Below are 15,000 nucleotides of genomic sequence, written 5' to 3' on the forward strand. Positions count from 1 at the left end.
AAACAATAGTTTTAAACAACTCCTTTTTTTCTCTCTCTTGCCAAATCACCTTCGAGCGAATTTGCAATAGCGAGTATTTATGTTATAATTTTCAACGATTATAGATCTATAATATTAACGCGATTAATAATTCCATTGATAATTTCAAGTTCCATTGATATCGATCGCGATGATCGAAATAATTGAATGAAGAAAGAGAGAAAAGAAAAAGAAATAAGAAGAAGACGAAGGAGAAGAAAAAAGAAAAGGAAAAACAAGAAAAAGCAATCTAGATTTATATGCGTTAAAGCGACGAATATCATCGATACAATTACAATCAAGGTATACGTTGGAAATGAAAGAGTTAAAAAGGATGAGTGTAGTGAAGGATGGGATGGGATGGAATGAGTGGGGGAGGATAAGAGAAGGGGAGGAAGTAGAGGGAGAGATGAAATAGAGGAACACATGAGAGAACGTGACGAGGAGAAATATTGTCAATATTTGGATTCTCTTATGGATATGAATCGATCGAATCATCGTCAGGGTGAATAGAAAATCACGTAGAATTTATATTATAAGCTTCGAGTGTCCGATTCGCATGAAATGAAAGGGTTAACTGAACTTGGAGAATATACTAAGCTTGAAACTAGTAGTAATCATTGGAACGACTTCACCTTCTCGTGGTTGGTTTCCAACGTTCGTTCGATGTTGGAACTAACGTCTCGTTAACGGCACCGTTTACGTCGACGACTATAGCGCCGTTACGGAAATATATATATATATATATATATATATATATATATATATGTACACATATATAGGTATATAGGTATACGTATTGCAGAAGAGTAACGGCAAAAGCCTTTGGCGAATAGAAGCCAACGATGATATAAAAAGTTGCACGACCGCGAAAGAACGTTTTACTTGTGAACAATGCTCACCTCTCCCCAGGCTCCCCCTCTCCCTCCCCATTTTCCACCCCTCCTTTTTTCCGCAACACCCTGCTGCATCACCGCGATGCCCATTCGAGACTTTAAGGGTAAAATCCTTTTCGACGATCGCCGTTACACGCCTACCACTTCGTGACTAGATTATATCTATTTTTTTTTTCTTTTCTTTTCTTTTCTTTCTTTTCAATTTTCTCTTATTAATCCGTTTGTACGACGATTATCGTTTTTAATATATCCCTCAACGAATCGATCGAATTCGAATATTTTCAAGAACATCTGAAATCATTCGGAGATATCACCGACTAATTTATTTCTCTTCGATATCTCGATGAACTTATCGGAAGGAGTTAATTGTGGGAACGAGAAAAATCGGAAGAATATTTGATGGGAACAAATGGAGCGATGAAGAAGGAGGGGAAGAGAAGATTATGATATATGAATAGAAAATAAATATACACACAGTGAGATTTAGGAAATAACGAATAAATTATTATTTTACACACACGTCGGTGTACTTCTTATATGTACAGATTTTATATACAGATCGTATTCATTTTCTTTCGTTTTTTTTTTTGTTGTTTTTTTGTCTTTTTTTTCTCTTACAATTGCACTATCGCAGAATATTATAACCGAACTCTTTCGCTCGTTCGGAAGGAAGGGAACGAACTTTGGAGGAAACTGTCGATCTCGAGAGAGCAAACAGAAGGATTTTATCTACGATATATATATATACGATATATATATATATATATATATATATAACGTTCATTCGTTCATTCGTTTTCTCGCTCGCTCGCTCGCTCGTACATATTATGTATGTACAATATATTTGTACACGCTTTATATTTTCGAAGAAAAATCGGAACCACCGTCGGTTCGTCGCATTCTCTCTCTCTTTCTCTCTCTCTCTCTCTCTCTCTCTCTCTCTCTCTCTCTCACTCTCACTCTTTCACCCTCTCATCTCTCTCTCTCTCTCTCTCTTTTCAAATAAATCACGTTAACGATATACGCAGAGAACGCACGCTTTTGGAATTTGCATTAACTTTAAAATAATTTGTTTCAATTCATTTCATTCGAGACTGTTACACCAGCTTGCAGCAAGTGGCCATACACGCACATACCTATATAACTCAAAATACGTAGTTACGTACTATACGCATACATACACGGGTGCACGCACGTACGTACGTACGCACGCACGTATATACGTACGAACATACATATACATACATAAACATAGAAATTCGTGAAAATTTAACCAGCTACCATGTCACATTTTCGATATGACTTCGTGACGACGGTTACGTAAATGTCGTACAAAACGTACCGGAAATGATCTCTCTCTCTCTCTCTTTCTCTCTCTCTCTCATTTTCAACACATGCGAACACACACATACGCACGTACAGTTAGACAGGCAGGCAGCAGGCAGGCAGAAAGATACACACATAATCCCTCTTGGTGGTACTCGATAAAGGCAACTTTTTCGATATATAACGAATCGTTAGATGATTTAGAGAATGTAGGAGGGGTGCGAGTAGCATATAGTGAAACGTTTCTAATTTTCTACAAAAGTATTTTGAAAGAGGAGATTTCGTGCGGTGTGTCGAACGAGAGACCCTTCTTCGTTCCACACGTAGATTTAACGCGATTCTTTCTATTCTCGTTTGGCTTACTCTCGCGCCATATGTTTCCGCGCGCGTACTTCCCTGTCACGGAATCACCCCATTCATGTTCGCCGAACGGACAATGGCGCGAAATGTGTCGACGTTAAATCAGAGTATAGCTGGTGGTACCTAACGTTAAATGGCACGGCTACGATCTTGTTAGCTTGTCATTTATAAATGATGTACGTTTTAGATCGGAGTAATTACGCCGGAGCTATGGTCTGTGGAGAAAGATAGAAAGAGAGAGAGGGAGAGGGAGAGAAAGAGAGAGAGAGGAAAAAGAGAGAAAGAGACAGGTGAACGCGTTAACAGAAGTGGAAACGTGATTGAAGTATGCTGACTAGCACGCACGTATATACTTTTTCTCTCTCTCTCTCTCTTTCCTTTTTTCTTTCTCTCTCTTTCTTTCTCTCTCCCTCCCTCTCTCTCTCTCTCTCTCTCTCTCATTTCTCATTTTCGTCATTTCCAATATCATACGTTTCTAATTCATTAACGTTACTTTTTCATTCCTGACTGGGAAATAAATTTTCTGCTTTATCTTCGTCTCTCTTTTTCTTTCTATTTCGCTCTCGCTCCGTCATACTCATACAGTCGGTCGCAGGATAATTCGGCGGTTTCTCCGAGGAGGAAGAGAAAGGTCGAAAGGATGGGGAGAGAGCTTACCTAAGAGAAGGAGGACGACGGTGGCGGCAACGGTGGCGGCGACTGGTCTACGTCCATTGATGGTGCGCCGAGGGCAATGTAAGTGGCAGTGGTAGGGGCGGCGGTGGGGGTGGCGGTGGTAGCGGCAGGGGTCTCTCCAAAACAGGAACCGGAGAGACGTCCGGCATGGCGAACCTTAGCTTCTGCCAAAACAACTTGTCTCCCCATACCAGGACGGTGTGCGAGGAGATTCTCTTTTTGAGATCGGCGTCGAGATCGCGGGGGCAAACACCGCCGACCAGGAGCAATATCACCGAGCGACCCTTCCCTTTGAGGGCGTCCCTTAAGGCCGCCTTGAACTCGAATCTCGCCCACTCGCCGTGCAAAAAGTTCTTCGATAGTACGAGAATGGTGCGCCGAGACGAATCGGCGGCCTCGGCTACGGCATCGGCGACGTTGCTGCCGGCACCTAGATCCCGATAGTGCAGGCACAATCGATAGGAGCTCTCGAGGCCAGGAACGAGGATCGTAGAGACGAAGGCCTCGTCTACCGCCGAATAGGAGATATAGGCGTCGAACGGTTTCTCCTGATCCTCGAAAGCCGCGGTCTTGTAGCAAGCACGTAACCCGCATCTGCTTGCTGCCCATGTCCTCAGTGTACGGCGATGCCTGAAAGCCCCGCAGACTAGGGCGACCATAGCGAAGATCAGCAAAGCGCTCGCCAGCAATAGCGGCAGATAAGCCTCGAGCGGTCGCGTCTCGATCGCCGTGTTCGTCCCGCCGCCGGTTAATGCCGCGCAATTTACGGCCGATCCGTTCGCCGGCAAAGTAATCGGTATACCGAGGGAACAGCTAACGCTTGGCCAATCGACGATCTTCTCGCGATTCCGTGACATCCACTCGCGAGCACGCTCCAGGTAAGAACACTCGCAGCTCCAGGGATTGCTCGACAAACCGACGTCTACCAAATATGGATTCTGACCGAGTTGCCAAAGGGCGAACGTACCGAGACGATTCCTTTCCAATCGCAGGACTTCCAACTGGCGTAACGGCAGGAACGTGCCGTTGTCGATGTACGTCAGAAGGTTGTTCTGCAGGTAGAGTTCCTTCAGATTCTCCAACGGCATCAATTCCACGCCGTTGAGCACGCTTATCTTGTTGTTTTCCAAATGGAGCACCAGTAATCTCTTCAGGCCGCTGAACGTGTGATTACGAATCGCGATGATGTTGCTGTCGTTCGCGTACAGGATCTCGAGATTCTTACGGCCGATGAACGAGTGCGAGTTCAGCTCCCCGAAGTTGTTGCCGTCCAGGTAGACCTCCGTGGCGTCCATCGGTAATCGACCGGGTAGAATCTTGTAACCGGAGCTCGAACAATCGACGACGTTCGCCGACCAAGACTGATCGTGGTAGCACGTGCAATTCGTCGGGCACGTCATCTCGCAGTCGCAAGCATCGAAGTCGCAACAATGACAGAGAGCGAAGCAATGCGCCTTGTACGTGCAGAGAAATTGCGAGGGTTTGGCCTCGAGCAACGGTATAAAGGACTTGCGACGATCGTACGGTAATCGGCAATAAACCGACTCGAGATCCATCACTCTGGGATGTTGTCTAAGGGGCAGGGTATTGATTCGTTGCAACCACTCGGTCGTGCAGTCGCATATAAAGGGATTTCCGCCGATGTAAAATTCTGGAAGTTGCCTCGGTGCGGGCACTTGAGTCAGCTGGAGAGCGGACAGATTCATCTTGACGATTTGATTCGCGTAAAGATCTACCCGGGTTAGATTGGTCTTACCGAAAAAGGTCTGCGGTTCGACCGTGTGTATCAGATTATCGTTGACGAAGAGCAACTCGATGGAATCTGGTATCGAGCTCGAATGTATCCTCGTAAGTTGGTTGAACGAAACGTCGAGGGTTTGCAGTCTCATGCCCGATGGTGCAACTCCGAGGTCCGCGATAAGATTTTTATGGAGATCCATCCACTGGAGCTTCTCCGGCAAATACTTGTAGTCGAAGTTCGCGATCATGTTGTCGGACATGTTGAGCCACAGGAGACCCGGCGCACCCGCGAATATCGAGGACACGTCCTGAAGCAAGTTCGAGTCGAGGCGAATCGCCTGCAACGCCGGATTCGCCGAGAACACGCCGTCCTCGACGAACTCGATCCTATTCCTGGCCAAATTCAGAATCTGGAGGGCCGGCAGCTCCGTAAGATCCTCGCACGTGACGTTCGTGATCTCGTTACCGATCATTCTCAGCCCGTAGAGACTCGACATACCGCGGAAGCCAGGCTTACCGAGACTTCTAATTTGATTTTCACCGAGATCGAGGGTCTTCAGCATCCGCATGTCCTTTAGCGCGACCGGCACGTTGTCCAAGTTGTTACCCGAGAGATTAAGATCCTGCATGCTCGAGCAGTTCCTGAAAGCGTCAGGATGTATTCCCTCGAGCATATTCGAGTCCAACGCGAGGAGAGAGAGAGCGTACAAGCCGTTGAGGGAATAGGCGTCCAAATAGGTCAACCGATTGTGCGTGAGCTCGAGGGTGTGAAGATTGCTCATCGGTGAAAACGTGTCGGCCGGTATCGTCTCGATTTCGTTGTGCTGCAGATTCAAAATTTGTAACGTGTAGAGATCCTTGAATAGTTCCGGATCGAGCCTGGTAATTCGATTGTGGGATAGATTCAAGAGAACCAAACGAATCAAACCGGAGAAGGTGGCGGAATTGAGCCAGGAACTCGTAAGTACGTTCCTCGACAAGTCGAGAGCAACGAGCTGATTCATGTCGGCCACGAGACCGGGCGATAGCACGCTGATGGAATTATTTTGCAATCTCAATTCCTTCAGGGATTTGGTAGCGTCCCGGAACATCTCCGTCGGTAGAGCAACGATTCGGTTGCCGGAGAGATCGAAGGTCTCGAGAGATCTCAATCCGTGAAGCGCTTCGTCCGCCACCATGGAGATCGCGTTATTCGACAGGTTGAGAATCCTTAGACGTTTCAGCGAGGAGAACCCGTAAGCTGGGAGTACCGATATCTGATTGTTCGAGGCGTCCAATGATTGCATGTCGAGGGAGCAGGGAAAGGGCGTGGGTGTTGATTCGTGCTGACGGTTCGAGTATCTCTCGTTGACGTCCCTAAATCCCAATTCCGCGATATCCTTCAACATGTTCCAAGAGACGTTGAGCGTTACCAGGTTCGTCAACGGACAGAACAAATGTTCGGGTATTTGCCAAATGTTATTCGACGATAGATCCATCTTCTCGATCTGGGGTGTAGAGTCGAAGGCACCGCTCTCCAATTCCAAGCTATACTTTGTCTTTCGTCCGATCGAAGTTCTAACCGTGAGGTTCCGTAAATCTCGCAAACCACCGAGGATCTTTGCCGGCCAATGTAGGAGCTTGCATCCGATCAATTTTAACGAACGAAGTCGCCATAAATGTAAGAGCCCGTCGACGTTGAGGACGCCGCCCTCGAGGGCGGGATCGAACATCGACTCGGGCTCTGTGTCCTCGCATAGTACGTTAACTGAGGTCACGTACTCGCTCGTTGCCTGAGAGAAGTTCGTTCGGAAGGAGTCGTTGCTCGGGTAGCGATGAATGCAAGTAAGAGCTCCGTCCTGCCTTGAATCCCAAGAACAATGCTCGGGAATGTCGAGTCTGGGCGGCAGTTCGCTGGTCACGGCGAGCACGTGGTACCGCTGGCAGCAGAGTACTATAGCCAAGACGAGATAATAGCAGTAGTAGTAGTAGTAGTAGTAATGCTGCTGGCAGCAGCCCTGAGATATTCCACGCATCTTTGCGACGACTCCTTCTTTTTTTTCTTCTCCGTCCTTATCTTTTTTTCTCTTCCTCCTCTTCTTCTTCTTCTTCTTCTTCCTAGGTCGGTACCGATGTCGTAGTCCCTGCCCTCTCCACCGGGCACTCCTCGCCTCATCACACGACGAGGATCGCCGACCGAGTCATGTTCGAGCCGAGGCTCTCTCTTTTCTTCTTCTTCCTCCTCCGTTCGTGAACGCGCGAACGCCCATGCACCGAGCACGACAACGACAACTACAACTACAACTACAACTACAACTACTACGACGACGATGACGACGACGACAGCGGCGGCGACGATGATCCTAGGCGAGGCAAGATGCGCCCAGGCGTGCCTACCGTGGAGATTGTTTACACTTCCGGTGGATCGCACTTGCTCGTACGCTCTCCTTCTATCTCAAGTACGGAAAGAAAAAGACAGGGAGAGAGAAAGAGAGAGAGAGAGAGAGTAGGAGCACGCGCGCGCGCCACTGGATCACCAGCAATCTCCTTCCTCACCGCAACCGATCCATTCGCTGGCTACCAACGCCGCGCCGCTGTAGAATCACGCGCGGAAAAAAAACACGATAAAAAGAGTTCTTGCTCGATCGGAACTAACGACGATCGGTTCTCTGCTCTTCTCCCTTTGTTAGTATCACATCACCCATCTACTCTTTCTCTCTTTCTCTTTCTCTCTCTCTCTCTCTCTCTCTCTCTCTCTTTTCCAACTATCTTTTTCTCCTCTACAAGCTATCAAGCTTATTCATGTCCCTCTTTCCTGTCTTCGTTAACGCTTCAACGAAACCTTCGTCCACCAACACCATGACATTTTATCATCATTATAAAGTCTATTATTTCATGAGAAATTATAATCCAATTTCTCTTATTTGCAATAGTTTTATTTCATTAATAAATAAACACGCGAAAATTTAAAAGCGTAAATGGTCTTCACGTAAATATAGAAAATAAATAATAATGTTATAAGGGATAGTAGTGCAAACGTAAGAAGTTGGAAAGCTACCTCCCGTTGTGCATCACTCGCGAAGCGTAACACTCTCTCAACGCTGTCCGCCGCGCAACTGACGAGATGGATCTCTACGGCGTCTAACTCGCCGAGAGAGCAGAACGGCGTCGGCGGCAAGGACGGCGGCGGCGGCGGCGGCGGTGGCGGCGGCGGCGGTGGCGGCGGCTGTGGCAGCGGCAACGGCAGTGGTGCCGTCCAATCGTTTCTTCCCCTACCACCGAGTGGCAGCACTAACACACAAGCGCACGACACTTGCGTGTCCCTTTTCGTGATGTCCCTTCGTCTGACTACTGCCGCGGAAGACCGAGTGCATAGAAGTGCAGCTGAAAGGTCAGAGAGAGATAGAGAGAGCGAGAAAGAGAGAGAGAGGGGGGGGGGGAAAGAGTAAAAAAAGAAAGAAATATGATCTTGTCTTTCTTGTTATTTTTCTTATGAAAAACCTCTGATAATTTAGATAAAATATCAACGTTATTATATAACAATTATAAATCGTGATAATAAAGACTTCAATAAACTCGAATGGACTTTACAATGATGAGTGATAGAGTGGTAGAAGATATAAAAACGTAAGAGAGAGGAAAAACGAGAGAGATTAAGAAACAGATAGACGGGGGATACAGAAATGATTGTGAATGAAAATTACTGAATATGCGATAGAGATAATTGGAATAGATAGTGTCATCGCTGTATGTATTTTAATATATCTAGTAGATAATTAGAATATTCAAAGGTATGCTAATACGTAAATAAAGAACGGAGAATACCAGAGGAAAAAAAGAGCGAGAGACAGAGAGAGAAAGAGAGAGAGAGAGAGAGAGAGAGAAAGAAGGAAGAGAGAAATGGAAGATGGGTGCGATCTCTCACACCTTGCACCGAGAAGGATGCACCTGTCTCTCGGCTCGCCTCTTTTTTCTTTTCTTCGTTTTCTTTCTTTGGTCGCTGAGAGCGGGCCCTTCTCCCGTATACTACATATACGTCGTCGACTCTTGTGTGAGATAAAAAGAGAGAGCAAGAGAGAAAGAAAGAGAGAGAGAGAGAGAGAAAGAGAGACGTCTCCTCCTTGCAGAAGATATACCTTCGAGAAAAAAGGGGAGAGTCTTACATTGCGTTTCGACTGCCGAACTTGCATGAAGTACCGCGAATCTCTCTCTCTCTCTCTCTCTTTCTCTCTTTTTCTTTCTCTCTTTTTTCTTTTACCTCAAGAAACCCCACCTTCCATATCCCTCTCTCTTTTTCTCCATCTCATTTTATCTAAAAGAACACTTCACATAAAAGAATGCTTTCGATTAACTTTTAAGCGATCACGTTGCCCCTTGTCATCCCTCATCGGCAAGAAAAAAAAAAGAAAGAAAGAAAGAAGAAAAGGAAAAATATATAACGTAGGAAGAAAAAGATAAAATACAGTGCTGTTCGTTCTCAAGAACGTTGGATTTGGAAATGGAATAAAGATTTCTTGAGTAGGGATAGTGCCGACGAAAAGCGAGCAACTTTCGACTCGAGTCGACTCAACTCGACTCGACTCGACTCGACTCAAGGGGTGTCTCATCCGTGACGTCTTTCGACTTAACCAACGAGGATTATGAATCAAAATACCAACAATGATACGAGACGCGTAATAAGTATAAGAGAGAAAGAGAAGGAGATATAAGAATTAATGTGTGAGACGAGAAGAAATCATTTTACTCGTTTTCTCTTTTCTCTCTCTCTCTCTCTCTCTCTCTCTTTCTTTCGCATACAAGAGTCTTAGCTAAACCTGAACCGAGTTTTAGTCAGTCCAAGAAAATTGTGAATTATCGGTCACAAATAAATATATTATAACCAGCAGTAGTGAGTCCATCCCCCGTGACGTTCTTTCGGCCTCCTTTCCTTTCCAGCCTTTCTCGTTCTCATCCATAATGTAGTAACGTTTCGACCGTACATCATTTAATCTCCGCGAGCCCGGTGATACTTCGTTGTTTAAGGATCATAAATAAAGCAGGTAGCGAGTCTGTTCTTCGTAGAAATGTTTTTTAGGAGATAAGCTATTCGTTGGAGGATAACGCGTCCTATCGGTCGCGTTATTTTTGCAATACGGAAAAGAAAAGACAGACAGACGAACAAACAGACGGACAGAGAGAGAAAGAGAGAGAGAGAGAGAGAGAGAGAGAGAGAGAGAGACAAAAAAGAGAAAAGAGCTACACGTCGTCTTCGAGTATCGCTAAAATTTCATGACTTTCACGTGAAGGGGATTACCGAAGACTTTCGAGAGTCTCGAGTCACTCCGAGTACCTTCGAGACTTTAAGATCCTTCGACTTCTACCGGAGGTTCGATTTACTTCAGCTTTTCCATCATAAATCCTTAACCATTCGTATAGACGAGAGATAGATCGTTTCTCTTTCCAACCGAAATACCACTACTGGCTAGAAATATTTAGCGACTTTTACATGGTTCAAGTTTTATTTAATTGATATTCGCTAGCTTTAAAATAAAGATAAGTCTTTGACCGACTTACATTATACACGAAAAGGAAAAAGAAATAAAAAAAGAAGAAGAAGAGGAAGAAGAAAAAATATTCTGGTCAAATTCACAGTTAATTTCATATGGTAACGTTAAAAGAAGTCATATCTCTTTTCTCTCTCTCTCTCTCTCTCTCTCTCTCTCTCTTTCTCTCTCTCTGTCTCTGTCCGTCTCTCTGTCACGTTGTTCTTTTTTCGAGCCACGGTGGGCGATCCTGAGGCCGGCCGGTTAGAAATTGTGAGAAAAAAGAAGTTTTAATTAAATGTAGGAGTAAGAATTTAATGGAGTGGGAGGGATTAATTGGCTCTCGGAGGCCGGCGAAGGAGGAGCCATGAGTTCGTGCTGCAGGGTGGTCGGTGGTGATTAAACGACAGAAGGTATCAAACGGATCGATTTGCCTCGCGTTCTCGACGGTCCCGCGATTGCTAGAGTACTTCGATGGAAAATCGAACGTATAAATATCAGCTACCGAAATCCTTTATAAAAGTCCTCCGTAGTACTTTCGTAAAAAGTACCTATCGAAAATCACGAGATATCCAAGATCTTCTCCTTCCTCGTGATCAATATATATATATATATAGACGTCGATCGTCCTTGAGAATTGTCTCGTACGTCGAGACCAGTCGGAAAACTAGTTAGAGGAAAAAGTAAAAGAGAAAATGAGATGGAAAGTTTCCGTGTGAAATTTATCGAATTGTCGTCATCGTGCTTTTCAAAGTAGAGAAGGAAAAAAGGAAAAGAAGAGAAGGAAAGAGAGAAAAAAAAAGAGAGAGATAGAGAACGAGATAGAGCGACGATTCGATCGTCGTTAATTTGGTTACCGCGAGGAATAAAAAATGAAGAAAACAAAGAAGAAAGAAGAAAAAAGAGAGAAAAGAAAGATCGTTTAATGCGTTTTATGTTTGTCTTAGGTATTTGTTGAGTGGAGTGAGTAAGCACACGTTGGGCTATTTACCCGGCATCGGCAAATAAACATCTATTTCGTGAAACCTCGTGTCGCGGTTATGTGTTGGTCTGTCGTATGGTAACTTGCTCTGCGATAACGTATCTACCAGCTATGAGTTTTCGAAGCTTTTCGGATCGTTCCTTTTTTTCTCTTTTCTTTCTTTTTTTCTTCTTTTCTTCTTTTCTTTTTCTTCTTTATTTCCTTCCTTTTTTCGGAATTACACCGGAAAGAGAAAGAGAGAGAAGGAGAGAGAGAAAGAGTTGCATTGGTAAACGTTTACTAGACTGCACGAGCAAAGCAAGAACTTGGAATTTTCGGAACGTTGTGGAAAAAGGAAATGGTGAGAGAATTTGACCACTTCAGGCATACATATGTATACATACATATATACGTATATATATATATATATATATAGTATGTATGTAAGTGTGTATCGTATGTATGTACATAGGTAGTACCGAGGGTAGATATATACCAAATGGTTAAGGTATGACTCGTAAATCTTTTCGTAAGCGACGTGCTTATGAGAAAGAGAGATAGACAGATGGATAGATAGATAGATAAAAAAGAGAGAACGAGAAAGAAAGAGAGAGAGAGAGAGAGAGAGAGAGAGAGAGAGAAAAGAAAAAGAGAAAAGCACTACTCTTCTGGCTTTCGATCGTTTTCCACGCCTCTCTACTTCTACTATATATCTACACTAGGATACCGTTTCTGGCGTTGTAAACATTTTCAAAGCAGACCGATGCAAAATATAATCCGTCATGGAGTGGCACGCTTGCTTTACAACGATTTGATTTACGTTGGGATTTTTCCGGCGGGCTATTCCAAACGTTCTTGCTGTTGTTGGTATAGAAAAGGAGTGAGGAATTTTGTCGACATCGAGAAATCTCGACGAAATAGACAAATATAGGTCTCCGTTGTCCATTACTTTTTGCCATATAAAAGGCCATCGGTAGACAGTTGGTCCGGTCTGTATTCGCGTCTACCTGCCAGAATGTCACCAAAGAAAAATGCATAAAACGAATATCGTGTTCGTGCATGGATATCCAACAGCCAGATACGCATCGTCCTTCATTTTCTTCTATATCTCTATCTTTTTCTCTCACTCTCTTTCTCTTTCTCTCTCTCTCTTTCTGTCTCTCTGTCTCTCTGTCTCTCTCTCTCTCTCTCTCTCTCTCTCTCTCTGTCTCTCTCTGTCTGTCTCTTTCGCTTTCACTGTCCCTACACGTCCCGGAATTATTCAAATCAAGCTCCCGGGAAATGTAAATTTTCGTTTTCCACAAACAAACAAATCGGCGTGTTAGCGAACCATAACTTCTCGATCTCGGGGAAATTTTATGGTGAAGCGCGAGGATTTTTGTTCGAGGCGTAAGTTACGACACGTGCATCGAATGCTATTTCAATTGATTTTCTGACCTATCTATTATTCCGATCAAAATCTTATTTCTTTGGCGATTTAACATTCTCTCGGGAACATTCGTTCTCTCTATGATGTGCATCGCGTTCATTAAAAAAAAAAAAAAAAAAAAAAAAAAAAAAAGAAAAGGAAAAAGAAAAAGAAAAACAAGAAAGAAGCCAAAAGAGAGAACAAAAAATAAAGGAAAATAAAAAAGAAAGATCGATAAAGATCGTCGATTCGTGTCTCGTAGAATTTCGAAAGATTTCTAGCGCTTCGATAATTATTTTCAAAAATGTACGAAGCGAAAAAAAGGGGCGGGGAATAAGCGTCAGCTTGGAAACGATCGTATTTCGTCTGAGATTTTCTGAGGATGGTGAAGAGAGAAAAACGAGAAATAGAGAGAGAGAGAGAGAGAGAGAGAGAGAGAGAGAGAGAGAGAGAGAGAGAGAGAGAGAGAAAGAGAGATGCCGCAAATGAGATTGGTACTTCCTAACACCAAGGATAGGAACGAAGAGGAAGACTTCTTAAGGAGATTCATTGAGTTGCACGTGGCTGCTTCTTCCTTAAGGGTCACAAATCTTCGCCGATCTCCTTCGAACCGGTTAGTCGAAATTTACTACAAAAAAAAAAGAGAAGAACGAAAAAAAAGAGTAAAGAGAATAAAAAAAAAAAAAAGAAAAGAAAAAAAAATTACGTCTTCTTCTCGTCCACATGATTCTTCGATTTCTCCCTTGTCCAGTTTTTCTTTCTCTTTCTTTCGTCTTTATTCTATATCGTTTTATAAACTTCAAGCCGTTTACTCGGTCGATTCACGTTTTGTGTACGTATGCAAAGGAAGGCGCATAGAGGGAAAAACGTATTTCACGGAAACGCGACATGAAAGTGGGATATTAATATAGGCCTTGGGCTACGCTCTTCTGGAAGACTAGGCGAGTACTTACTACCTACGAAAGGACCGACGATGGTCCTTCTACTGCACGATGTCTCCGAACTGATCTCTTCTCTTCCCAAAGGGTCCCTTCACAAAGGGACGAAACGATTCGAGGACGAAAATGCTGGCAGCGTTTATATCCCCCTCCCGTATCCCTCTCAACCTGCCTCTTTCCTTTTTATTCCTTTCCCTTTGCTTCCTTCGAAATTTTCTCTGTAAACGCAAATTTTCTCCACTTTACGTCCTTTATTCTTTCTTCTTCTTCTTCTTCCTCCTCCTCCTTCTTCTTTTTCTTTTTCTTTTTCTTTTTCTTCTTTTTCTTTTGCATCCTTGTCTTTCTTTCTTTCTTTCTTTTTCTCTTTCTCTTCCGAAGGAATAGATAAGTATCTATGTTTTTGACGGGATTATTTATTCGAAAGAAAAAGAAAAAAAGAAAAGAGAGAAAGAAAGATTGGAAAGAAGAAGAAGAAAGAAAAAAATCAGAAAATGTAATCCGTCGTAATGAAGTTTCGTTTTAACGCTGGAACTACTTAACAAAGTTCAACTTTCTTATTTATTTGTCGCGATATTCTATTAACATTTTTTTTCTTCTCTCCTTTTGCTTTCTTTTTTTTTTATTTTCTCTTGTTTTAACAAGAAGTTTAACAAGATTTTCGATCTGTCGAAAAGTATCGATGCGATTTGTAAGAATCGATCGGATTCGATAAAATAGATTTACAAAGAATAGGTCGTTAACGATATCATTGGAATGTTAATTTCTTTCCTTTTCTCTGTCTCTGTCTCTATCCCTGTCTCTCTCTCTCTCTCTCTCTCTCTCTCTCTCTCTCTCTCTCTCTCTCTCTCTCTCTCTCTCGACATTAGATAGTATTTCATGGTCGTCGTTAGATCAAAGCAGCGATAAAAGCGAATAGTTTGAGAGTTACTACATGCCTGACGATTATGGCTACCGGAAATTTCTATGGCGTATAATTTATGCGTTGACGAAGAGAATGATCAAGTGGTATCTCATTTCACTGAATTTCTTTTTAACTTGTTCTTGATAAACGACGGTCAAATTATTCGACATTAAAATTTCTGATTCTTTTTCTTTCTTCTTCCTTTTCTTTATTCTTTCTTGTTGTTTTTTCAAAAATTACACTCTTGCAAGTCAAATCCTTGCTCATTTCGACCAA

General features: G+C 43.4%; 1 protein-coding gene across 1 annotated transcript in view; it reads right to left on the reverse strand.

The window, feature by feature from the left end:
• The window catches only part of LOC122637560 (toll-like receptor 6), a 76,910-nt gene extending 68,770 nt beyond the window's left edge, over positions 1-8,140 (reverse strand). Inside the window, exon 1 of the mRNA XM_043829764.1 lies at positions 3,258-8,140. Coding sequence (XP_043685699.1) covers positions 3,305-7,030 — 3,726 coding nt within the window. The 5' untranslated portion in view covers positions 7,031-8,140 and the 3' untranslated portion in view covers positions 3,258-3,304. The remainder of the gene's footprint in view (positions 1-3,257) is intronic.
• Between the last annotated feature and the right edge of the window lie 6,860 nt (positions 8,141-15,000).

The sequence above is a fragment of the Vespula pensylvanica genome, chromosome 2 (genome assembly GCF_014466175.1).
Source record: "Vespula pensylvanica isolate Volc-1 chromosome 2, ASM1446617v1, whole genome shotgun sequence".
In the NCBI taxonomy this organism is placed as follows: domain Eukaryota; kingdom Metazoa; phylum Arthropoda; class Insecta; order Hymenoptera; family Vespidae; genus Vespula; species Vespula pensylvanica.